At 39.4% G+C, this 27,418-nt stretch overlaps 1 protein-coding gene across 1 annotated transcript in view; it reads left to right on the top strand.

Annotated features, from left to right (window-relative positions):
• LOC113924677 (estradiol 17-beta-dehydrogenase 11) overlaps positions 1 to 26,680 on the top strand; it is a 34,740-nt gene extending 8,060 nt beyond the window's left edge. The window contains exons 3-7 of the mRNA XM_027598779.2: positions 1,956 to 2,087; positions 3,171 to 3,277; positions 10,727 to 10,864; positions 20,839 to 20,955; positions 25,616 to 26,680. Of these exons, the coding sequence (XP_027454580.1) occupies positions 1,956 to 2,087; positions 3,171 to 3,277; positions 10,727 to 10,864; positions 20,839 to 20,955; positions 25,616 to 25,706 (585 nt within the window). The 3' untranslated portion in view covers positions 25,707 to 26,680. The remainder of the gene's footprint in view (positions 1 to 1,955; positions 2,088 to 3,170; positions 3,278 to 10,726; positions 10,865 to 20,838; positions 20,956 to 25,615) is intronic.
• Positions 26,681 to 27,418: the final 738 nt, after the last annotated feature.

Raw genomic sequence — 27,418 nt, 5'->3', positions numbered from 1 at the left:
AGTAGAAATTACCCAGACTAGTGGTGGGAAATAGCTTTCCCGGGGGGAGGTACAGTAAGAGCAAGGCCTGTAGACAAGAAACATCTGCATTTAACAGTTACTATTTTACTTAAATTAACGATGATTTTCCTTTAGAGAGATGTACACTCTTCCAGTTACTACTGGCTCTATCATTGCAAGTTATTTAACCTCCCTGTGCCTAAGTTTCCCCAGTTATAAAATGGGGATCACAGCAGTACCCACCTCAGAGCTGTTAGGAGGATTAAGTGAATTAATGATGTAAAGTCTTTGAATCAGTCCCTGGCACACAGTGATTGCTTCTAGACTCATCTGGGAATAGGCTGTTCTGGAAAAGGTAATTTCATTATTTGAACCTATTCCATGGGTTTTAACCCTAGTGTTTTTCCTGAAATTGCTCAAGGACAAACAATATGCTTAACAGAATATGCACAATGACATGTGACAATCAGATATTTTGAAGTGATTTTGATGTGGTTACTTTAATATCAGGACATTTTTGTGTCACCTAAGCATTTAAACTCATGGCTTGCTTTCACTACTGAGAAATGTGCAGAGCAGACATTCACGGTGTGGAGAGGCAATAGGGGATGATGGGGAGCCCAGGATGAAGGAAGGGACAAGTGTGTGCGGGCAAATTCTTTGGCAGCATAGAAGAGCGATTTGTATTTTAAGTCATGCTAGTTTGGAGGCATTACAACATCTTCGTCACTTCAACCACACACACACTGTCCTGTTCTTCTCAATAACTGAGGGGCATTATTCTGAACAACAGTTTTCATATCGTGCTAGAGATGTGGCTATAGGTACAAATAGTGTTGAGCAAGGGCCCAGTATCTTAGCTTGACTCTTTCATACTTTAAAACAACCTGATGAGTTCATTTCTGGCTGACAAGCCTCTAGCTGTTGGCATACTGGTGTCCTACTGGGTCGCTGATGTGTATCCCACCTCCTGGCCTCCTTTGTGTTTGAGCTCTAAGGTTTGTCTTGGGCTCTGAGGTCAGAAGATCTGGGAGAGTCTCAGCTCCATGTGACCTTGAATAGTCACATGACCTTGAGCAAGAAACAGCCATTCTGTGTTTCATGTTTCTCATCTCTAAAGTGAGCATACCAAGGGTTGCCAGCTAATGGAATTATTTTGAGAATTAAATGAGATAAATAATGAAATTGTGCAAAATGCATAGCACAATGAAAGCCTTTAACAGGCTATTTGCCACCTCCCCCTCAGTCCCCCAGCACACTGCAGCACTATCTAAATATGATAACTCTTAACAGAAGTTAGCTTTTATTTGGAGCACAGTGTATAACAGAATGCATTGTAACTCTAGGGCCTATCCACCAAGAAGCTTAGTTACTCAAGGAACTGTAAAAATATCAGATAAGATATTCTGGCATTGCCAGCCCTTAGGCCAACTGTCACGTGCAGGGGGAAGGTTGGTGAGCAACAAAATAAATAGTTTGTACTACAAAAATAAAGAAATAGAAGATGTGACCAGCTTAATGGTATAATCAGTTTTACATAGATTCCCAGATCGTTCCTGCATTTGCCAATTGATTAAAAAAAACTTTTTTGCTTACCTTTTGAAGCAGTATTTAAAAAATAAATGCTGTTTTTGTTTTTTGTTTGTTTGTTTTTTTGTCTTTTGCCACTGGTTATGTTTTTATTAGCCATAAGCCTCTCAGAGTAAAATCAGTAGAGCAAAGTCAAGAGCCTAAATTGCAAAAGAAAACTTCTACTTAACCAGACTTACAGGTAGAGCTGTTTTGAAATTAAGTACCTAAGATTAAAAGGTTCTTTTTTCCATATTGGCACATAGATTACAAAACTACTTTTCCCCCCACATCTAATAGAGGAACACGTAGTTCTTTAATAATCCTTGCATGCAAACCTTCCTTCATAACTCTTTATGATACAGATATTTGTCTTATTTTTAAAGGTGAAGGAAGAAATTGGAGATGTTAGTATTTTAGTAAATAATGCTGGTGTAGTCTACACATCGGATTTGTTTGCAACACAAGACCCTCAGATTGAAAAGACTTTTGAAGTTAATGTACTCGCACATTTCTGGGTAGGTATGACTTCTTTTATGAAAATATTCCCTTTTGTAAAATCCAAAGACTATGTTTAAAGTGGAGATTTCAGGACACCTGGGTGACTCAGTCAGTTAAGTGTCTGCCTTTGGCTCAGGTCATGATCCCAGGGTCCTGGGATCAAGTCCTGCATCAGGCTCCTTGCTCAGCAGGGAGCCTACTTCTTCCTCTGCCTGATGCTCCCCCTGCTTGTGCTCTCTCTCTCTCTGACAAATAAATAAATAAAATCTTAAAGTGGAGATTTCAGCAGACATAAAGATGTATCAAATTAATACTGAAGTTTTCTCCAGGTACTAAGGATAATATACAAAGAGGTCATTTTTCAGGGCTCATTTGGAAGAGCATGAGACTCATGATCTTGAGGTCGTGAGTTTGAGCCCCACGTTGGGTTGAGATTATTAAAAAAAATAAATAGACTTAAAAAAAAGAGGTCATTTTTCATGCTCTGACCAAATCTCATCAACCATTCTTCCTCCCCCTTAGTAATATTAATACTAATAATTCATTAATAATAAACTTTAGGTGTTATGTATGTTTTAATTTTAAACTAGATTCTCTCATCTATGTGACATTGTTTATGAAGAAAGGGATTAGGGGTCATCTGAGTCCTTTTGTGTGGTTTTTTTTTTTTTTTTTAAAGATTTTATTTGTTTATTTATTTGAGAAAGCGAGAATGAGAGAGAGAGAGAGAGAGAGAGAGCACATGAGAGGGGGGGAGGGTCAGAGGGAGAAGCAGACTCCCCGCCGAGCAGGGAGCCCGATGCGGGACTCGATCCCGGGACTCCAGGATCATGACCTGAGCCGAAGGCAGCCGCCCAACCAACAGAGCCACCCAGGTGCCCGGATTCTCAAAGTTTTCAGTATCCATTGCTTTGCTTACTTTTTCCAATCTATGCATCCTATCCAGTTGTCTTAATTTGTCACATTTGGCAATTAATTGGGTTTTTTTCCCTTTATTCTAGGAAAAGTGTTAACAAAATATAGCTTTGGAAATATTCCCAGTGGGTCTGCAGATCAGAAATAACAATATATATTTTTCTCTTAATAAACACTATTTCTAGACTACAAAAGCATTTCTTCCAGTGATGATGAAGAATAATCATGGCCATATTGTCACCACGGCTTCAGCAGCTGGGCATTTTGGGGTCCCCTTCTTACTTGCTTATTGGTGAGCATGCATTTCCTTAATTTGTTTCTATGTTTAACTTGTGTGTGATTTCTTACCCTGTCTAATGAAAACTACCGTTAATGATGATAAACTTGAAGTTGCCCAAATAGAAAGTTGCACAAAGTCTCTTGTACAACAGCATTATCAACCATTAACCCCCTCCAGGCTGACCATTCTAGAGGTGGCTGCAGGGAACTTATCCGATTAGAAGCCAGCTCTTTTAAAAAAAAAAAAAAAAAGCTTTTATTTACTTATTTGAGAAGAGAGAGCTCTAGAGAGAGAGCAAGCACAAGAGGGAGACGCAGGCTCCCCGCTGAGCAGGCAGCCCGATGCAGGCCTCCATCCCAGGACCCTGGGATCATGACCTGAGCCGAAGGCAGATGCTCAGTGACTGAGCCACCCAGGCGCCCCTAGAAGCCAGCTCTTAAAGCATTTCTCATCCCTTTTAGCAGCAAGAAATTATAAAACAAGAGTAATATTTTTGTACCATGAAGAAAAGTTAATAATAAATTTTAATAATTTTATGGAAACAAAACGGTATAAAGAGAAAGAGTGTAATCTAGGATTCTAAACATTAAAAGCATCCCAACAGTGGAATTGTAAAAAAAATTATAATAGTTATACATTTAAAAACCCATGCCATTGGGCGCCTGGGTGGCTCAGTTGGTTAAGCGACTGCCTTCGGCTCAGGTCATGATCCTGGAGTCCCGGGATCGAGTCCCACATCGGGCTTCCTGCTCAGCGGGGAGTCTGCTTCTCCCTCTGACCCTCTTCCCTCTCGTGCTTTCTATATCTCATTGCCTCTCTCTCTCAAATAAATAAATAAAATCTTTAAAAAAAATAAAAAAATAAAAAAAATAAAAACCCATGCCATTATAATACCTGAAGAACTTACTGTAGCAAGCAGGGCACAGTAGTGGTATGCTCCACTGTATACTGTAAAGAATTGATTAGTGAGGCCACCATACCCCAGGGGATCCTACTGGTTGCACATACCCCAACAGTGCTTGGCCATTTCTATATTTTAAGCAAGTAATAACTCTTAAAATGTTGAATTGTGTAAGTAATATGTAGTGTCCAATAAATATACATATACATATGCTCAAATTTGTTTTCTACCATCATGCTCTTTTGGAATTAAGTATCTAAGTTCTAGAAACAACAGATATAGTTGTGTGGGTATAAATATATAAACATTGGCATGGGTGGGTATCTTATTTGTATCTAATGTAAATATATGTATATATCCATATATAAAAGATCTATATCTTGCATTTTACAAGTTCCCAAGGATATATACCAAGCCATTTTCCTCTAACCACACCTAGAGAGTGGTTATTCTTTGATAATGACAAGTAATTTTATTTTGTTCCTTTTATTCATCTCTGTTTTCTTTCTTAACATATATTTGTTTTCTAATAGCTTTTAAAATCAACACAGACTTGGATTGAGGCTTTTTTTCTAAAAGATGAAAGGACTGCTGAGGCAGTCACAGAGCAGACCTATGCTCCAGAGCCAGTGGAAGTTTGGTGATTGTCCCCTGGCCGTCTGAGACTGATAACAATTTGGCCTTCCTTCACTTGATGAAAGATAGCTGCAGGTGTTGCTTCTCAGCTACTACATGGCACCCTGTTCCCCTGCCAGATTCTTAGTCCCCAGGTATCCAGATGAGCCAAGAGAATCTGAGTCCAGCAGGGCTGGGAAAGCTGTCATGCCTCCTCCTTCTCTTTGCCATAGTAAATACTGTAGCTCTTTTGATTCGGATTTGATTCTATTCCATTGAATGTTCAGCAGTGAAAATCAAGAGAGAACGTGTTTTGCGTGAGAAACAAATTTATTTTGGTCACCATTGATAGTGCTTTCAGCAGAACTAAAAGATCTCACCGCGTCTTGTCAAAGCAGGAACGACACACACAGTTGTGTGGATTGTCGACTACACAGTTCTAGGCTGCACTGTTCATATTCAGGTCCCTTTAAACTCGAAAGATTTTCCAGGAGATGGCCATAAAGTCGCTTGAGGAGAGGTAGGTTTTTCTTCTTCACACAAAGGCACCGTTTGGGCTGAAAGGTAGGGTCGCAAGCACACAAGTGGTTTGTGCACTTCTGGCTTTGGGATGGAGCGGCGGCTTGCTTGCCCTATAGGACTCTTCTTTGGATGCTCAGCTGCACATGGCCTGAGCTGCGGCAGTCTGTGATCCTTAGTGACCATAACTGTCTTGGATTCAGTTGACTCTGGTTTTTGCTCAGCGTCTTATCAATGATAGAGCTTTCACAGAGACACACTGAAGACTTCTCCCAGCAGAAAGCAGTGTTTATCAGTGGTTGTTACTAACAACTGGGCAATGCAACTGAGATGCTGCTTTTTAAAACAAACTTTTTTATTGACATATAGCATACATTGGTTAAAAACACAGAAATCATAAGTGTGCAGCTCAATGAGCTACTGTAAATGGACACATCTATCTAACCACCATGCAGGTCAAAAAATAGGACAAGACCTTAGAAGCACGTTTTAGAACTCTTCGCGACCAGCAGTCCCTCTTTCCTTCTCGAGGGTAACCCCTGTATTGAGGGTAACCCCTGTATTGACTTGTAACACCACAGATTAATTTTGTCTATCTTTGATCTTCATATACACAGAATCACGCTATGTTTGTGAGGTGTATCCTTGCTGTTGTTGGTAGCTATATCTTCATCATTTTCTTGCCTGCATAGTTTTGCGTGATGTGACTAGACAGTTGTTTATTTATCCATACTAGTGTTTACAAACATTTGGGTTGTTTTCAGGATGGGACTATTGTGAATGATATGGTTATGAATCTTGACTCAATCACTTACTAACATTATGTGACCTTTGGCAAGTTACTCAACTCCTCTGTGGTTCATTTTCTTCACCCCTATGAGAGGCTAATCATAGCAACTAACTAAATCATCAGGATGCTGTAAAGTTTAAATCGTATAATGTAATGCACTTAGTATAGAATCTGGAGTCCTCTAAGTGTTCAATAACAGGAGGGTACCTGTTGATGTCACATTCCAATTCTACTTTCCTGTAATCACACAAAATAGCAAAGTCCTGCCTCTCATTTTAGCTTCCAGAATGCTTTGCCTCAGTGGAACTAATCCCATATGCTCCGGCTCCCCCAATGTTGAAATGAAATGAGAGGGGGTCTGGAATTACCCGATTCTTTTCCATGTAATCGAGCCTTTATCTGCCACTGGCCTGAGTTGCTTTAATATATTTGTGCACTTTTAGTTCACTTAAGAAAAATCAGAAAATACAGTGTAGTAAAAGAAAAAAAAATTACCAATAATCTTACAGAATGCAGAAATCATCGTGGTTAGCATTTGTTATAATCTAGGACACTTTCAATACAGTTATATAGTCAAGCATTGAAAAAAATCTGCCTACATAATCTTGGCTTTTTAAAATTTTAAATGAACATTTTGCACGTTAATACATACATGTGCAATATCATTTCATTTTTTGCATGGTATGCCGCTGCACATATGTGCCACTGTTTATGCAATTTATCCATTATTGTTGCACAGGTCATTTGTCAGGACTCTTTCAGTTACAAGGAACACAACACTTAAACTGCCTGGGACCAAAAGAGGAATTGTTTAGCTCTGTAGTTAAAACTCTCAGGCAGGCTCTTTGCCTCTGTCTGTTGATGAGGTAGTTCCCGAGTAATGTCCCCCAGTAACCAGCAGGTAGGGGAAAAGCCATGATTTCCCAGTACTGCCTTCAAACGCTCTAGCTCCAGAGATCACTCCAACTGGCTGGATCCAGCCACTGTACAGGGTGCCACCTGCGTGATGTGGAATAGGAAGGCCAAAGGGCAAAAACAACAGCTGTTTGTTGTTTTTGCCAGACATTTAAAATTGTTTCCAACTACTGGCCTTCATTGGACTAACCTTGAATATAAATCTTTAGAAACATGATTGATTATTTCTTTGGGATAAATATTTATAAGAGGAATGACTGGATCTAGGAGCATGGCATTTTTTGAATGAATTTGATACCTTTTGTCAAATTGCCTTCCAGAAAACGCCTCCAGTTAACCTGTGCTTTGGAAACTAGGAAGCTGTGGAAAGTCCTCTCTCGTTCTTTTTTTTAAGCTTAGACATATATTGAAGGTTTACAGAGAAAAGAGTCCCAGTTCAATGATTTAACTTTTTTTTTAAACTTTTTTTTTTTAAAGATTTTTTTATTTATTTGAGAGAGAGACAATGAGAGATAGAGAGCACGAGAGGGAAGAGGGTCAGAGGGAGAAGCAGACTCCCTGCTGAGCAGGGAGCCTGATGCGGGACTCGATCCCGGGACTCCAGGATCACGACCTGAGCCGAAGGCAGTCACTTAAGCAACTGAGCCACCCAGGCGCCCCCAGTTCAATGATTTAAAGTGAAAACATTCTGTACGTTGAAAAGCAACTCAAATACAAATTTCCTCATATCCTCACCATTATTGCTAAGCAAAAATTCCATCTTGTTTTAGTTTCTATTTATTTTATTCCTGGAATAACACATTTTTAGATGCATATACCCATCGGTATTTTTATATTGTGAATTTTCTGCTAATGTCCTTTAGCCATTTCTCCATTGGAGTATTGTCTTATTTGTTTATAAAAGTTGCCCTATACGCATACGCCTGGGTGGCTCAGTCGTTAAGCGTCTGCCTTCGGCTCAGGTCATGATCCCGGGGTCCTGGGATCGAGTCCCGCATCGGGCTCCCTGCTCAGCGGGAAGCCTGCTTCTCCCTCTCCCACTCCCACTGCTTGTGTTCCCTCTCTCTCTGTCAAATAAATAAATAAAATCTTAAAGAAAAAAAAGTTGCCCTAGATTAATGCATACCCACGGCTTACATATTGCAACTGCTTTACCAGTTTGTCATTTGCCTCTCAACTTGGTTGGGAGCCAGTAAAGTTTAGAGTATACCATATAGAGGCCTGGTTTATTGCCCTAATTTAAAGCCTGATTCTGCCACTTTGTTTTGTGTGTTTGGGCAAGCCCTATAACGCTGTAGGGGAAGTCATCCAAAAGACATGACCTGTGAGCTAGACCTAGGCAATTGGAGGCTCCTCCCCACTGCCCTGTCCTTGGAATGTGGTATCCGACTGCCTTCCCCATTCCCAAAAGCTGCCCCAGGAACACAGCCTTGAGACAGAAATGTGGTGTCGAGGGATGCCTGGGTGGCTCAGTCGGTTAAACACCTGCCTTCGGCTCAGGTCCGGGGATCCTGGGATCCTGAGATCCTGGGATCAAGCCCCGCATCGGGCTCCTTGCTGAGCAGGGAGCCTGCTTCTCCCTCTGCTGGGTGCTTCCCCTGCTTGTGCTCTTGTTCCCTCTCTCTCTTTCTCACTCTCTCACTGGCAAATAAATAAAATCTTAAAAAAAAAAAAAAAGTGGTGTTGAGCCTATCTGGATGGTATATGTGACTGAACCCAATTAAGGCCTCTATATAAACTTTTAAGATTCTGGCAGGTGGGTGTGGAGATCTACTCACCTTATGTCTGCCCAAGACAAGCCTCCCAAGTTCTCTTGCTTATTAAACCTGCCACCTACCAATCTGGAGTGGTCTGTCTGTTTCTTTGGCTTCCCTGCCCTGTGCAGCAGGGAACAGCTTCAGATTATACCCAACAAGCTCCCAAGGAGATTGCAAACCAATTGCCCCCACCCCAGTGCCTCAGTGTCCTTTGGTAAATGAGGATCATAGTAACATCTATTGCAGAGTCGTTGTGAGGATTAAATGCAATAATACATCTGAATAACTGAGGACAGTGTCTGACATGTAGTGATCAATTTTACATATGATTATTTTTGTGTCATTTTTCAAGGTAAGGTTTACATTTTACGTAAGTAAATTTAGCAATCTTTAAAGCCTTCAGTGTATGTGTAAGCTTTAAAAAAAAAAAGTTGAGAGAACTTTCCACAGGTTTGTATTTTCCAAAGCACAGGTTACTTGGCAAGAATTTACAACTACTTTGTATAATTGCTAATAAATACAGACTTAAAGAAAAATAATCTGGTAATTAATGGCACTGAACTGCACACTTAAAAGTGGTTAAAATGGCAAATATTATTGTAAATATTTTCACACAATTTTTAAAAGTTAATAATGTCATATTCCAAAAACCATTGAATTGTACACTTCAGATGGGTGAATTATGACATGAATTTATTTCTCAGTAAAGGTATTTTCTTAAAAACCTAATTGGAAAAATAATATCTGCTTAGAATATGATTAATTTTCCTTCTCTTGCCAAATGAAGGAGCTGTGACAATAAGAATAGTTATGCATTTTGATTCATTCATTTGACAAATACTTATTGAGCAGCTATTATAAGCCAAGCACTGCTAGGCCCTTGGGATTTACTGGAAACCAAAATAGTCACAAAACTTAGAGTAAAAGTATGAGGGACAGATGTAAAAAAAAAAAAAATTCAGCCCAATGAATATTTAATCACAAATCCTAAACAGGCTATCATGAAAAACTGAAGATTACTATATAATGGGGAAAAAATTTAGACTAGGGGTCAGGGGAGTCCTCTTTGAGGAAATAAAACTGAGACTTCAAGGGAAAAATAGGACTTGTCCAGGAGAATTTTCCCAGGAATTCTTGGATATATTAGATAATTAACAGGTTCTAGTGACATTAAATCTTACGGAAACAACAACAGCAAAAACAAACACTTGGCCAATTTTTTTTTTAAGATTTTATTTATTTATTTGACAGAGAGAGAGAGAGAGCACAAGTAGGCAGGCAGGCAGGCAGGCAGAGGCAGAGGGAGAAGCAGGCTCCCCGCTGAGCAGGGAGCCCGATGTGGGGCTCGATCCCAGGACCCTGGGATCATGACCTGAGCCGAAGGCAGACGCTTAACCGACTGAGCCACCCAGGCACCCCATTGGCCAATTTTCCTAGCAAGACCTTTGAACCTACTCAGTTCTCACCTTAGTAGGTGATGTTGGGACGTAGTAAGTAGTAAGTAACAAGCATTGTTCTGTGCCAATGCTTCTTAGACTTTAAGGATTGATTTATTGATTGATTTTTGAGACAGAGATCACTCATGCTTGCACACAAGCAGGGGGGAGGGACAGAGGGAGAAGGAAAGAGAGAACCCCAAGCAAGCTCCCCCCAGAGCCCAGAGCCCGGCCTGGGCTTGATCTCATGACCCTGAGATCACGACCTGAGCCAAAATCAAGAGACGGATGCTTAACCGACTGAGCCACCCAGGCGCCCTGCTTCTTAGACTTTAATGCCTATGAATTTATCTGAGGGTCTATAATGCACATTCTGATTCGATAGGTCTGGGCTGGACCCTGAGACTCATCTGATGGCCGCGAGGCTCGGCACAGGACCACACTTAACTAGGGAAAACAGACATCTGAAATAAGTAGATGCAGCAGCTTTCTGGAATTATTTTGTGACCTCTCTCTGTTTATTTTCAGTTCAAGCAAGTTTGCTGCTGTTGGATTTCATAAAGCTTTAACTGAAGAACTGGCTGCCTTAGAAAAAACTGGCATCAAAACAACATGTCTCTGCCCTAATTTCATAAACACTGGCTTCATCAAAAACCCAAACACTGCGTAAGTTGAGACAGAAAGGAAGACAAAAGGGTTGGTGATTACTATGAATATCAGCCATTCTGTGGGTTTTCTTAAATAGTTTAATCCTTCAAACACCTGATATTCAATGCCCTTAGCTCATCTCAATTTCAGCTCCTGTAGAGTGTGGGGAAACAGGTGGAGAGAAAAAGGGAGAGAATGTATATAAACATAAATATGAGTTAACTCAGGTGAACTTGCTAATCCTCCTTTCTTTCCTTTTCCTGGGCCGTGGTTCTCTGACTTAAGTATACATACATTTCATCAGGAGTGCTTGGGAACCGCGTAAGGATCCCACCCCCAGAGATGTTGATTGTTTGGGTTTGGCCGGGATAGGGTGGTGGTGGGAGAAGGGGCCTTGGGGCTCTGTTTAACAAGCACCATTGGCAATTGAGATACAGACAACCCAGGACCACGGTGTGAAGAACACCCTCCTTTGGTAATCTAGAGGTTATCCTCCAAAATGAGTACCAGTCTTTACTTGGTTAAAAAACGAAACTAGGGCGCCTGGGTGGCTCAGTTGGCTAAGCGACTGCCTTCGGCTCAGGTCATGATCCTGGAGTGCTGGGATCGAGTCCCACATCGGGCTCCCTGCTCAGCAGGGAGTCTGCTTCTCCCTCTGACCCTCTTCCCTCTCGTGCTCTCTGTCTCTCATTCTCTCTCTCTCAAATAAATAAATAAAATCTTAAAAAAAAAAAAAAACGGAACTAAAGGGGCGCCTGGGTGGCTCAGTCGGTTAAGCGTCTGACTCTGGAATTCAGCTCAGGTCATGATCTCAGGGTTGTGAGATCGAGCCCTGCATGGGGCTCCGAGCTGGGCATGGAACCTGCTTAGGATTCTGTCTCCCTCTGCCTCTGCCCCTCCCCCAACCCCTCTCCCTCTCTAAAAAATAAATAAATGCAACTATAAAGGATCAGTTCTGAGGTTAACTTTTAATGTTTCTCCTCTTTAGGAATAATTTTAATGTCATTGTAAACACGATGCATACTTTTTGAAAAATTCCAACATACAGAAAAATACAAATAAGTAAGAAAGTTTCTTTTTGAGTTTCCTTGAAACCCTCTATCCAGTGCAGACTACCCTTACCATTTTGATAAACATTCTTCTAGACATCTCTCCGTGTACTGCTTAAATGTCTGAATTTTATGTAACTGGCATATATTACACCTGGGGTTCTGGAGGCTGTAAGTCAGGTACTTATTTCGCTCAGTATTATGTTGTGGACCTCATTTCCTGTCAGTAAATACAGAGCTTTAGCATAAATTCTATTGATTACTTAGTCTGAACACTTGTGTCTACTAGTGATTTTTTTTTTTCCCCTGGCACAGCTGTAATGAGCATCCTAGTGCACACACATTTTCACAATTTGGTACCATTTCCTTCAGGTAGATTTTATTTTATTTTATTTTATTATTTTATTTTTATTTTTTAAAATATTTTATTATTTATTTGACAGAGAGAGACACAGTGAGAGAGGGAACACAAGCAGGGGGAGTGGGAGAGGGAGAAGCAGGCTTCCCGTGGAGCAGGGAGCCCGATGCGGAGCTGGATCCCAGGACCCTGAGATCACGACCTGAGCTAAAGGCAGACGCTTAATGGGGAGCCACCCAGGCGCCCCTTATTTTATTTTTTTAAAGATTTTATTTATTTGTGAAACAGAGAGAGCGTGAGCAGGGGGAGGGGCAGAGGGGGGAAGCACACTCCCCGCTGTGCAGGGAGCTGGACAACGGGACAATGTGGGACTCGATCCCAGGACTCTGGGATCATGACCTGAGCCACACAGGTGCCCCTCCTTCAGGTAGATTTTAGAAGAGGGGTTTCTGGGTCGAAGGGTATTCAAATGTTCAATATTCCTATGTGCTGCCAAACTGGGAAGTGTTGTGCCAGTCTGTAGCACGGTACAAGAAGAGCACACCTCCACTTCCCTGCTTCCTCACTGCTCTGCCTTCCGGGGATGTAATGTTCTTTCCCTCTGTGAAGGATCGTCTTTGTTTTCTGATGACCCAGGAGCTAGATCAAAGTGTTGTCTTATGTTTTGGGGTAGTTTGACTTTTGTGAATTGCCTGTTTCATGGCCTCTGCTCATCTTTCCCACTGAGCTATCGAGTTTTAAAATTGGTGTCTATCAAGATACCCTTTTATATGTCATAGATGTTGCATATGCTTTTCCCCAGCTGACTATTTGCTGTTAAAACTTATTTTTATTTAGTTTTCCATTAAAATTTCTCATTTTTTTCCCTTCATGGCCTTTAGTTTCTGCGAGGTGTTTACGAAGGTCTTTTTCACCCCAAGCTTATGAAAATATCTACCTATATTGTTTTTCTAGTACTTTTATGGTTGTATTTCACATTCAGACCTAATTTACTTTAAGAAATAAGGTCATGGTAATGCTTGTTTTCCCCAAATAGTTAATGTTATTTTGCATCATTTATTAAATAATACATCATTTCCTTCACTGCTTTGAACAATGTCATCTTTATAGTCTGCATATTTACTTGGATCTACTTTTGGATTATCTATTACACTAAGATTCAATTTTTAAGTTTTATTCTTTCTCCTCAAATTTTCTCCCTCTTTTCCCCTGTTTATCTGCCTTTGGTGAAAATATATTTTATGTTAATAAAGAATATTCATTGTGGCCCTTTGGGAAAATAGCAGGTTCTATGTAAATACATCTTAACCTAAATATGTCTACCCACAGGTCGACAGAGTAGAAAGCCAACATCAGGTAGAAATTTGGTAGCTGTCCAAAGATCTCAAGCCCCCTAAAGAATCTATCAAATTGTCCAAGAGCCTATTTTTTTTTTAACTTATCTATTTTAGAGAGCACGCAGGGGGAGGGGCAGCGGGAGAAGGAGAGAGAAACCCAAGCGGACTCCAGGCTGAGTGCAGAGCCCAACTCGGGACTTGATCCCATGACCCTGAGATCACAACCCGAGCCAAAACCAAGAGTTGGACACCCAACTGACTGTGCCACCCGGGTGCCCAAGAGCCTATTTTTAAGATACAATTTTGTTAGAAAACAAAAGTGAACATATTTACGTTAGAAGGCCAGTGTTTTAATTCATCTGTATTAATCAAGTAAACCCTAATTGAACCCTGAAGAGAGAACATAAAGGACAAATTAATTTGGGGGCCTGAGTAGTAGAAAGAGGATAAAACTTCACTAACCTGTCAAGACAAGTACTATATGATCTCATTTATGTGTGTAATCTAAAAAAGCTGGACTGATAAAAACACAGAGTACAATGGTAGTTACCAGAGGCCGGGGATGGGAGCACTGGGGAGATAGTCATTTCAGGGCATGAACTTGCAACCAGTAGATAAATAACTTCTGGAGTTCTGATATGTAGCATAGTGATCGTAGACAGCAATCCTATATTGTAAACATCAAAGTTGCTAAGAGGCTAGATCTTAATTGTTCCCATCACACGCACACACATACACACACACACACACACACAATCATGTGGTAGAGGTGTTAGCTAATTCCATGGTAATCATATTGCAATATATGAATAAATCAACACATCATACACCTTAAACTTACATGGGTTAGGTGATGTGTCGATTATATCTCAACAAAAATATATATATTTTTTAAAAAGAGTCCATTAAAATTAAAAGGAAGTGTCAAAGGAAGAGATGAGTTCCATCCTCAAGGATAAGATTTGCCAATTGCCTCCATTATTTTCAGGAGGAAAACCCTCATTGGACCCTGATATAATATATTTGAGTCAGTTTTTTCACCCAGACTCTCTTTTAGCAGTTAAAAACAGACAGCGTATTTTTTAAAAATTCTAATTGAACTTTTTAAAAAAGATTTTATTTAAATTTGACAGAGACACAGCGAGAGAGGGAACACAAGCAGGGGGAGTGGGAGAGGGAGAAGCAGGCTTCCCGCTGAGGGGGGCTTGATCCCAGGACCCTGGGATCATGACCTGAGCCAAAGGCAGTCGCTTAACCAACTGAGCCACCCAGGCGCCCTGTACTTGAATTTTTTAACCTTGCCCCCAGGACATGGCCGCACAAAGTAACCTTCCTTGTGGGCAAGAGTGCCCTCTCCTGGCAAAGCTCTGCTAGTGACAATTAACAAAGAATTGGGATGCTTGTTGTGTATGTATGTGTATGTGCATATGTATCTTTGCTCACTTTTCTAACCATTTTGTTATGATTTTTTTTTTGAAATGGAATTGCTGGATGAAAGAGTAGGAACTTACTTACTTTTGATAGATTTATTAGATTGCCCTCCAGAAGGATTGTCCTGATTTATCCTGCCAACCAGTGGAGTATAAAGTACCCATTCCCCTTACCTTTGCCAGCTTTGAATAGTAGCACACGTTTAATCTTTTTTTTTTTTTTTTTTTTTTAGCACACGTTTAATCTTTGTCAATGTGATGAGGCGGGAAAAAGTACTGTGTTATATTAATATGTTTTTGATTATTAGAAAGGCTGACAATAATCTTTTCATATTTAATAAATCCTGTTCTTTTCTTTACTCCACTCTGCTTATATAAATCAAGCTACATCATACAAGTGCTTGTGAAATCAGCTTAAGGAAGTTCCCTCATGTTCCTAGTTTGTTGAGTGCTTTTTTTTTTCCCCATGAAAGTATGTTGGATTGTGTCAAATGCTTTCTCTGTGCCTGTTGAGATGGTCATGTGGGGCTTTTCATAGGATATGTTATAATGATTGATTATATGGTGAACCACTTAGCATTCTTTTTTTTTTTAAGATTTTATTTATTTTTTGACAGAGAGAGACACAGTGAGAGAGGGAACACAAGCAGGGGGAGTGGGAGACGGAGAGGCAGGCTTCCCGCGGAGCAGGGAGCCCGACGCGGGGCTGGATCCCAGGACCCTGAGATCATGCCCTGAGCCAAAGGCAGACGCTTAACCGACTGATCCACCCAGGCGCCCCTTCATTGGTTTTTTTCTATTGTAATCTATTCTCCATGTCAGTTATCTCTGCTCTAATCATGATTTCTTTCATTTTGCTTTCTTTACATTTAGTTCTTCTCTTTTTAGTTTATTAAAGTGAAAAGTTAGGTTATGGATTTGAGATCTTGGGGTTTTTTTAAATGTAGGAATTTATAGCTATAAATTTCCCTCTGAACACTGCTTTTGCTGCATCCCATAAATTTTGGCATGTTGTGTTTTTTCATTCATCTCAAAGTATTTCCTAATTTGCTGTGATTTCTTCCTTGTCCCATTAGTTAATTTCTATATATTTATGAGTTTTCCCAGTTTTTCTTCTGTTATTGATTTCTGATTTTATTCCATTGTGTTTGGAGAACATATTTTGTATGATTTTAGTCTTTTTTTAATTTCACGAGACTTGTTTTGTGGTTTCACATATAGTCTGACCTTAATAACGTTCTTTGTGCCCTGGAGAGGAATATGAATTCTGCTGTTGTTGGATGAAGAGTTCTATAGATGCTGTTGGTCCAGTTGGCTTATCCTGTTGTTCAAGTCCTCTGTTTCTTTGCTAATATGTCTAGTTGTTCAATTCATTGTTGAAAGTAAGGTTAATGTCTCCAATTCTTATTTTTAAACTGTGTCTTCCTGTAATTCTGTTAATTTTTGCTTCATGTATTTTGGAGCTCTATTGTTAGGTACATGGATAACTTTTAATTAAATATTCTTCCCTCACATAATGCTCTCTTTCCATTTCCAACAATGTAGCATAATCTGAATTTATTAGATTAAGTGTAATTGGATATCCTGACTAAATTTTTTGGACAGCCAAGAATTTTTGTTCAATATCCTTTCAAAAACATCTACTCTCCTACATGAAATATACATAAAAAAATTTCTTTACAACGATGTGTATGGAACTAGAGGGTATTATGCTAAGCAAAATAAGTCAATCAGAGAAAGGTAAGTACCATATGATCTCACTGACATGAGGAATTTGAGAAACAAGACAGAGGATTATAGGGGAAGGGAGGAAAAAAATGAAATAAGATGAAACCAGAGAGGGAGATAAACCCTAAGAGAGTCTTAATCTCAGGAAACAAACTGAGGGTTGCTGGAGGGGAAGGGGGTGGGAGGGATGGGGTGCCTGGGTGATGGACATTGGGGAGGGTAGGTGCTATGGGGAGCACTGTGAATTGTGTAAGACTGATGAATCACAGACCTGTACCCCTGAAACAAATAATACATTATATGTTAATAAAACATTATTTTTTAATTTCCTTTAAAAGTTTAGTTTTCATGTGTGCTACAGAAAGATAATAGTTTTGTTGGCTAGTACCATAAAAAAGAAAATGTTATATTTAAGAAGGCAACAAGTAACATTTGTATCGTATGACTGTGTAAATTACTTCCAGGCACATTGCCAGTGGAATGCAGAAGCCAGCTTACACTCATTCAGCAACACCCTTTTGAGAGCTTGAAATCCACAATGGTGAGAGTATGTACACCACAGAAATGAAATGCTGCAAAACAGGTATCTGCGCTAGAGAGCCTGTTGTGAAACATTTACTAGCATACCGCTGCATTAACCCCATTTTTCAGATTAAATACAAAAACAAAAACCTCTAAACTTTAAAGAGTAGAAATATCTTCCCCAAAGTTACTCAATTACCTAAGTGGTCGCTAGATAATCAAACATAGTTCTTCTACCTGAAAACACTCTTTGTCCCTAAGTATTCCTATGCCCCCACGTGCATTCTCCTTCCCCACACCAACAGACAGGCCTGAAGTATTTTGGGACAGTTTCTACAAAATCCATCATGAGCATTTATTTAATAGGGTTTGCAACTCTTATTAACAGTAGACTATCAGGGAAAAAAAATTTTCCACGTACTGATATTTTAATGACTAAGATTTCATTCTGCCAGGATAGTATTTTGTGGAAACCTTTTCTTTTTAAAAGTCTTGGGTGTTGGCCAGCCATTAAATTTCATGAAAATTTCTTGGCAGAGGCTAAGTTTTTGGGTAAAGAAATCAAGTACACTAAGAAAAGTTTAGTCAGCGCAACACTATTTGACCGGGAGGTTCACAAGGCCACAGTGTGAACGCAGAAGTATGCTGTACCGTTTACACGGGTTTGTGTGCTTTCATGACGCCTGGGGTAGTGAAGTCTGGGAGCAGTATGCTAGAAGGTGAATTTCCTCCTGAACACTTCAAGGCACAAGCATCTTTCAGTTTCTAGGCTCATCCTCCTTGGTGCTCTGCTTATGTCACAGGCTAAAATGAGGGCTTAGTCTTCTTCAAGCTTCGATTGCCTTTCATTTTTACCTCTTCTGGGCCAAAAGCTATCATCTTTATTATTACATTTCCTTTTCTGTTGCATCTCCACATTTTTCCTATATAATACTTCAGGGTCCCGGGGGAGCACAGTATTTTCAGAAATGACTGCCCTATGCTGAGAATGAAAGATCGTATCATATACATTTTAAACTCTGCTCTCCTTCATATATTCAATTATCCGGCTCACTTTTTTTAATTTAAATTCAGTTAGCCAACATACAGCAGATCATTGGTTTTTGGTGTAGTGTTCAATGATTCATCAGTTGTGTACAACACCCAGTGCTCATCACATCATGTGCCCTGCTCAGTGCCCATCACCCAGTTACCCCATCCTCCTACCCACCTCCCTTTCCACAACCCTCAGTTCGTTTCCTGGAGTCAAAAAAGTCTTTCATGGTTTGTCTCCCTCTCTGATTTCTTCCCATTCAGTTTTCCCTCCCTTCCCCTATGATCCTCTGTACCGTTTCTTATATTCCCCATATGAATCATGCTCACTTTTAAGTATAATACTACCCTTCTCGACTGTCCTAATTTTACTTTACTGCATATTTTTTTCTTTCCACATGAACTATTCTGTATTTGTTCCTAATGAATCTCACCCAGTTCTTTTTGTCTCACTTCTCTTAACTAATCACACACATTTAAAATCTGCCTCCCCAGAATGTTATTCAAATATTTGCTGATGTTGGCAGATTTCATGAGTGTATTTAATTATGTAGCTTTTTTTAAAGTCATCAATAAAATGTTAAAAACTGAGGACCAATTCTTGCACAACACCATCCTAAGTGCACGTGTTCTAACATGCAGATAGCAAAGGCCATCTTTTAGAGACCTCCTGCTATTCCACAGTGCATATGCCAGGGTGAGGATGCAACATGGAACTAAGTAACAAGGCTGAAAATTAAATCAAGACCTAGTAAATATAAGGGTTCCCTATGGAGATGAAGGACCTAGAGCCAGGCACATTTTTTTTTTGGTTTTGTTTTTTTACTATTTTTATTTTATTTTATTTTTAACTTCAATTCCATTAATTAACATATAATGTATTATTTGTTTCAGGGGTACAGGTCTGTGATTCATCAGTCTTAAACAATCCACAGCGCTCCCCATAGCACTTTACCCTCCTCAATGTCCATCACCCAGTTACCCCATCCCCCCACCCCCCTCCCCTCCAGCAACCCTCAGTTTGTTTCCTAAGATTAAGGGTCTCTTGTGGTTTGTCTCCCTCTCTGGTTTCATCTTGTTTCATTTTTTCCTCTCTTCCTCTATGATCCTCTGCCTTGCTTCTTAAATTCCACGTATCAGTGAGATCATATGATAATTGTCTTTCTCTGATTCACTGATTTTGCTTAGCATAATACCCTCTAGTTCCATCCACATCGTTGCAAATGGCAAGATTTCATTTTTTGATGGCTGCAAATATTCCATTGTGCATAAAATATATATATATATATATATATATATATATATATACACACACCACATCTTCTTTATCCATTCATCTGTTGATGGACATCTGGGCTCTTTCCATAGTTTGGCTCTTGTGGACATTGCTGCCAATAAACATTGGGGTGCAGGTGCCCCTTCGGATCACTACATTTGTATCTTTGGGGTAAATACCCAGTAGTGCAATTGCTGGGTCGTAGGGAAGCTCTATTTTCAACTTTTTGAGGAACCTCCATACTGTTTTCCAGAGTGGCTGCACCAGCTTGCATTCCCACCAACAGTGTAGGAGGGTTCCCCTTTCTCCACCTCTTCACCAACATCTGTCATTTCCTGACTTGTTAATTTTAACCATTCTGAACTGGTGTGAGGTGGTACCTCATTGAGGTTTTGATTTCTATTTCCCTGATGCCAAGTGGTGTTGAGCATTTTTTCATGTGTCTGTTGGCCATTTGGTTGTCTTCTTGGGAGAAACATCTGTTCGTGTCTTCTGCCCATTTGTTGATTGGATTATTTGTTCTTTGGGTTTTGAGTTTGATAGGTTCTTTATAGATTTTGGGTACTAGGAGCAGGCACATTTTTATATTTTAATTTTCTCTGACACTTTAGAAATTGTTCACTGAAGAGACTTAGTATATAATAAAATTTGTATAATGGTATTTGACTTTTTCCCCAAGACTTCTAAAGATTGTTTTTAAGATTTTATTTATTTATTTATTTATTTATTTAAGAGAGAGCACAAGTGGGAGGAGGGGCAGAGGGAGAGGGAGAAGCAGACGCCCCGCTGAGCAGGGAACCCGCCAATGTGGGGTTCCATCCCAGGACTCTGGGACCATGACTTGAGCTGAATGCAGATGCCCAATTGACTGAGCCACCCAGGCACCCCAAGACTTCTAAAGATTTAAAAGAGAATTTGTCAGTCCGAATCCAGCTCAATTATTTTTTAGTCCTGGCTACATCTATAATTCTCATTTGCAAAATAGGGACTGTAGTCTCTCCGTCACAGGCTGTTGCAAAACTTCAGTGAGATGCCCTATGGAGCGTGTTTAGCACAGTGCACAGTATGTGATAAGCACTAAATAAGTGGTTGTTATTATTCATGCTGAAGCAGCTACTATTTGGGGGCACTTATAATGGGCCAGATGCTACAAGTCCGTTATGTTGATTCCTATGGTAATTTAACTTCTTCGTTTAGCACCTAACCAAAGTGGAAGCTTCCGTGAAACGTTTTGTTGCTAAAGACTGCTTCTGATTTCAGTTTGGGACCCACCCTGGAACCTGAGGAAGTGGTAGACAAGCTGATGAAAGGGATCCTGACTGACCAGAAAATGATTTTTGTTCCATCTTCTATAAGCCTTTTAACACTGGTGGAAAAGTAAGTGATATTTACATTTATTAGCATTATAAATAAAGATTTATATATTACATGTTTTTACTCAGATTTCAAACCAGACATCTGATAAAGTACAATTGAATGGAATTAAGGTACAAAAACGATAGGCTTCAATAATGCATCAGTTTTTAATACCACATTTGTTAGTCCTTGAAGCAGCGTTTGTATAGCAATCATTTACTGAACTGAAGAATTTCCACAAGTTTTTAAGTTTTCTTTTTAGAGAAAGAGAAGTGTATATTTCTGAAAGCCTTGTCTCATAGATGAATGACTATAAAGAAGGATAGTTTTTAAGCATCACTACATAATGGAATCATAGAACAATAATATTGGAGGAGACTATAGTTAGGTGTTAGATATTCATCTGAATATACAAAGATAATCATCAAGCTCTTATTTTATGCAACATCATACTGAAGCATAGGAATTGTTAAATAATCTTCTATGATTTAGAGATCCTTGAGCCTTACTACTTGCAGGGACCAGTGGCATCAGCATCACCTGGGAATTTGTTAGGAAAACAGAATCTCTTGATGTCCTGAATGAGAATTTTGCATTCTTGTAGGATCCACAGGTGATTTGAATGCATATTCAAATTTGAGAAGCATTTCTTTAGTAGGTGTCAGCTTTGTTTACATTGGAATTCACTTGGGAGTTTTCAAAATACTAACTCCTGGGACCTACTCCTCAAGACCATTGTAATTGGCCTGAGGTGTGGGCTGGTCTCTGAGAGGTGCAACTTTCCAGGTGATTCTGATGTACAGCCAAGATTGGAAACCACTGGCTTAACCACCTTCCTTATAGCACATTGCCTCATTATTCATATGAGAACACTGTGTGGCAGTGAGGCTGGTCCAGGTCATGAGGGGAATGTGAAGAGGTGGCTTAGGTTAAAAGAGGGAGGGAGGGAAGGAATGAAGGGAGGGAGGGCCGGAGGGAGGGAGGAGGAAAGGAAGGAAGGAAGGAAGGGAAGGAGAAAGGAAAGAAGGAAGGAAGGGAGGGAGGGAGGAAGGGAGGGAGGAAGGGAGGGAGGAAAGAAGGAAGCCAGCCAGCCTCTTGTTCTCTGTCCCTACGTGGTGGGGTATCAGGATCACTTGGGAAGATAATTTTTAAAAATAGATTCTTAAAGCTCACCTCTAGAGGTTTTAATATAGGATATTTTGGTTGGGACCCAGACATCTGTATTTTAACAGGCAGTTGCCACAGGCAGTTGGTTCAAGATTATACTTTGAGAATTACTGACCTAGGAACTGAAAAAACTTCAAAAGATCAAAAGCATGTTAGGCTCTTTAGCCCCTTTTTAGCCCATTCTGCAAGGAACTATGGTTGAACATACCTTAGTTTAGGTAGTAAAACTCAAGGATTTCCTGGGTGAATAACCAAGTTAAAACATGTGAAGTGTTTAGCATTCTTCTTGTTACATTTCATAAGTAAGCACTCTGACTACAGTCCCTTAGAATGTAAGTCCATAAGGGAAGGAAGTTCGCCTGTTTTCATCACTGTATGTAATGCTTGTACTCCTAAGAGTTGACAGACACATGGAGGGGGGCACCAAAATGTGTGTTGATTTAATAAATTAATTCTATTTCCTAGACCTTTAGCAGAGAGACTCAAAGTTTGTGCTTTGGAGTTAGATGAAACTGTGTTTGTGACTTGCTTACCACATGGATATAAGATGAGTTGTTTAACTTCTTGGAAGCTCAGTGTCTTCATCTGTCACATGGAGACAATAAGACATTATAGGACTGTGGGGAATAAATAAAATGATGCATTTAAAGTATTTAGTATACTGTAAATACTCAATAAATGTTATATACAGCTATTATTATTATAATTAACGCTATTATTAGCATTGCCCTGATTTTTCTGACTGTGAATGTTTGGTGCTCAATTGCCAAGCCTTATTTTAATGCCAGCTGGTCAGATGTCTGTATATGCAGTTGACCCTGCATGGGTCAACAGCATGGCTTTGAACTGCAGGGGTCCACTTAGAAGTGGATTTTTGTTTATATACAGTACAGTACTTTCAATGTATTTTCTCTTCCTTATGATTTTCTTAGTAACATTTTCTTTTCTCTAGTTTACTTTATTATAAGAATATAATATATAATACATATAACATATAAAACACGTGTTAATTGACTATTTAAGTTATCAGTTAGGCTTCCAGTCAACAGCAGGCTTTTAGTAGTTAAGTTTTTGGAGGGTCAAAAGATATATGTGTGTTGTGCATGTTGTGCAAGGGTCAACTATGGTTACCCTGACTTAGATATTCTGTTTAGATTCTCTCAGTCTCATTGGAATGTGACAAATTCCTCAATATTCTTAAGGACAGGCATACCTCATTCTATTGCCCTCCATCTCACCGTACTATCAGATACTGGGTTTATTACAAACTGAAGGTTTGTGGTAACCCTTATCAAGCAACTCTACTGGTGTCATTTTTCCAATACCATTTTCTCACTTCATGTCTCTGTCACATTTTGTTAACTCTTACACTATTTCACACTTTTTCACGATTATATTTGTTACGGTGATCTGTGATCAGTGATTACAACTCACTGAAAGCTCAGGTGATGGTTAGCATGTTTTTAGCAATAAAGTATTTTCTAATTAAGGTCTATAAAATTTTTTTAGACCTAATGCTATTGCACACTTAATAGACTACACTATAGTGTAAACATAATTTTTATATGCACTGGGAAACCAAAACATTCATTTGACCCACTTTATTGTGATATTCTCTTTATTGCAGTAGTTTGGCACAAAACCTGCAGTATCTGAGGTTTGCCCATTTAGGGTGGGGAGAGAAAAAATGTTAGACCTACTACATGTCCGTCATGTACAAAATAAATAACACATGGATTCTTCCCAAGAGCGCTGTGGAGTAGGTGTTGATTTTTCCAATTTCACATGAGGAGTTTAAACTCAAAAGTTAAATAACTTGTTCAGCATTATGCTCAAAACCAAGTGCTTTAATCTATGTTTTCATTTAGCAGCTCTGTCTCCTCAGTCTCTCAGTGGAACATTTTTAATAATATTTTGGATTATCATGTATAGAATTGGTTCCTATTCTCATTTCCTTTCCAATGTCATGTTTCTTATTTTATTTTATTTTCTTAAGATTTGTATTTATTTATTTGACAGAGAGAGACACAGCGAGAGAGGGAACACAAGCAGGGGGAGTGGAGCAGGGAGCCTGATGTGGGGCTCAATTCCAGGGTCCTGGGATCATGACCTGAGCCAAAGGCAGACAGCTGGGGTGCTTGGGTGGCTCAGCCGTTAGGCGTCTGCCTTTGGCTCAGGTCATGATCCCAGCGTCCTGGGATCCAGCCCCCGCATCAGGCTCCCTGCTCCGCGGGAAGCCTTCTTCTCCCTCTCCCACTCCCCCTGCTTGTGTTCCTTCTCTCGCTGTGTCTCTGCCCGTCAAATAAATAAATAAAATCTTAAAAAATAAAAAAAGGTAGATGCTTAACAACTGAGCCACCCAGGTGCCCCATGTTTCTTGTTTTAAAAGCCTTTAGCCTGTCAACTCTTCAGACACCTCCTCTCTTAGATCTTTGGAGAAACATAGGCATATATATATTTCGAAAACTAAATATTACTTTTTTTTTAAGATTTTATTTATTTATTTGACAGAGAGAGACACAGAGAGAGAGGGAACACAAGCAGGGGGAGTGGGAGAGGGAGAAGCAGGCTCCCCGCTGAGCAAGGAGCCTGACGCGGGGCTCGATCCCAGGACCCTGGGATCATGACCTGAGCCGAAGGCAGACGCTTAACCGACTGAGCCACCCAGGCGCCCCGAAAACTAAATATTTCAAGTCACTCCTACCCTAAAGGAGGCAAAGCCTCCTTCCTTTTCCTTTTGAAAACAAAATGGATTTAATTGGAAAGAACATAGAGTAGTGACTCAGAGTTAAAGCTCCTAATTTTAAGACTAATCTTGTTTAAGATGATTCCTGATAAGGGATACACCCAAACCACAGATTAGAGATATGTATTATCTCTATTGATTGAGAAACTACTGATGACAAGAAGTTGCTATGAATTTTTTTTATGTTAGCTGTCACAGCAGCACTTACATCCATTAGGAAATAGTGCAGGGAAGTAAGAGACACATCATGCCTTTGGTTTTTAGACAAGGCTTATAGCACATACTCATCCGAGGCTCTCCATAGACCGTAGGATGGAAAGGTCCATCCTACAGGCATTTCCATAGCCAGCTGTGGATGAGAAAACAGCATTATAATGGGGAGACTTTACAAATACCTGTTGTTAAGTGGGGACTAGGGCAATAAGGCTGAAGTCTGGTTTTTTAAGAAATATCCAGAAAACTTCCTTACTCTGAAAGGAAAGAGAGAAAGAAAGAAAGAAAAAAGAAAGAGAAAGGAAGTTAAGTCCAACAAAATAGTTTCCATCTTGTATGTGCCTGTTCTTTCCTTTTTTTGGATGTGGTTGTATTCCAGTATTTGATTTATACATTATGTATAGCTGCCTCACACGTAGAATAGAAATTAAAAAGTTCTTTTCCTCATGCAAAAAAAGATGATACATGATAAATATAAGTATTTTAAAAGAAGATATTTTACAAATACACTTAATATTAATTTCCTAATTATTTTCATGTGTCTTTTTTTTTTAGGATCTTTCCTGAGCGTTTCCTGGCATTTTTAAAACGAAAGATCAATATTAGCTTTGATGCAGTTATTGGATATAAAACTAAAGAACAATAAGTCCTGCATAGACTACAGTCTACATTTAGTTGCTGTGAATACATATCTTCAAAAATACCTGCTTTCCAAAACATCATTATATTTAAGTAGCATAACTTAAATTCTTCTTCATTAGCTATAAATAAATAGGACTGGTTTACCAGGGTTAAGTTGATTTCATCCAATATTAATCAGAACTTTAATGTTTAGACTTCTGCTTTTCCTAATTATCTTTTTTTTCTTCACTGTCATCTTTTGAGGCCCTGGCAGTCCTTATTTATTATCACTTGTCCTTTATCTGAAAGCCAATTTCATATAATACAAAGAGGGGACTAACTTAGGAATTGACCTTATAGAAAATGGTGAAAAGGAACAAAAATAATTTTATAATAATTTCTAAGATTTTGTGGCTTGTGAAGTCTTTGCAAAATTTGTACTATAACTGTGTAAGATATATTTTTATTTCTAATTTCACTTAAATTTATATAATTCACGTTTCCTTTTCTAATCTCCATAAAAGCAAAAGCTTCAGGCTCTCTAAATACAGTGAAGGACTGAATCTAGTGGCATTTCACAATGAGTTTCATGTGATGTAAGAAATATCACTGAGGGGCACCTGGGTGGCTCAGCCGTTAAGCATCTGCCTTCGGCTCGGGTCATGATCCCAGAGTCCTGGGATCGAGCCCCACATCGGGCTCCCTGCTCCGTGGGAAGCCTGCTTCTCCCTCTCCCCCTGCTTGTGTTCCCTCTCTCACTGTGTCTCTGTCAAATAAAAAAAAAAAAAAAAATCTTTAGAAATACCACTGAAACATTTCATCTTACACATTACCACTCTGTTTCCTGAAAGATGCCTCACATTTCACAGCCAAACATTTCAGCTCAAGGAAACTAGAGATTGACATGTGTTGCACATATATAAAAGCATCATTGGGATTTGAGGCAGAGAATTAGGAGAATGTACCCATAGTGGCAACAATAAACAGATCACACTTAAACTTTTTGTCTCCATCTTTTCATCTTGAACAGAACTTGGCTTAACCTTTTTAAATTCCAGGAAAATGGATTATGTAATCAAAGATCTTTTTCTTTTTAATACTCAGAAATTTCTTGGATGTGAGGGATGCTCAGTGAGATAGAGAATATAAGATCTGACCTATAAATTGAAAAAAATAAGCAGGTTTGTTGGATTTCTTTTTTTTAAGATTTTATTTATTTATTTTGAGAGAGAGAGTGAGGGAACCCAGAACCACCTTAGAGGCTGCAGCCCCAGGTCTGCTGAGAGGTTAATGAAAACTGTAGACGTTCTGGGCTTTTATCCTCTGCCCTTTAAAAAAAAAGTTTGCTCTGATTCACTAACATCAGGCAATTACTGCTGTTGACTTGAAGGTCTGAAAAAAAAATTTTTTTTTAAATTTCAGATATTTAAAGGTCTTAAAACTTAACTGTTATTTGAGTGAATGAATTCTAACTCTGAACCCACTTCTGTACAATTTAGTGGGAAAATTCATCTCAGCCATCAATAATAGGGCTGCTTCTGAGAGTCACACCAAAATCAAAGAGGCTTCTGTTGCCTTGGGGTAAACGGGAAAGATTTCTCTAATTGTCACCTGTCATGGTATTCTGTGGTCCTAACCTAAGACCTTGATGACAGACGGCCCTCTCTTTTGTGGGGTAGGGAAATTCTGACCATTGGCAAGGAACCAGCTCTCCCTGGACACACCATAAAGTCTTTC

The sequence above is a fragment of the Zalophus californianus genome, chromosome 2 (assembly GCF_009762305.2).
Source record: "Zalophus californianus isolate mZalCal1 chromosome 2, mZalCal1.pri.v2, whole genome shotgun sequence".
Lineage (NCBI taxonomy): Eukaryota > Metazoa > Chordata > Mammalia > Carnivora > Otariidae > Zalophus > Zalophus californianus.
The sequence above is the reverse complement of the archived record's forward strand: the minus strand, read 5'-3'. Positions and strand labels throughout refer to the sequence as shown.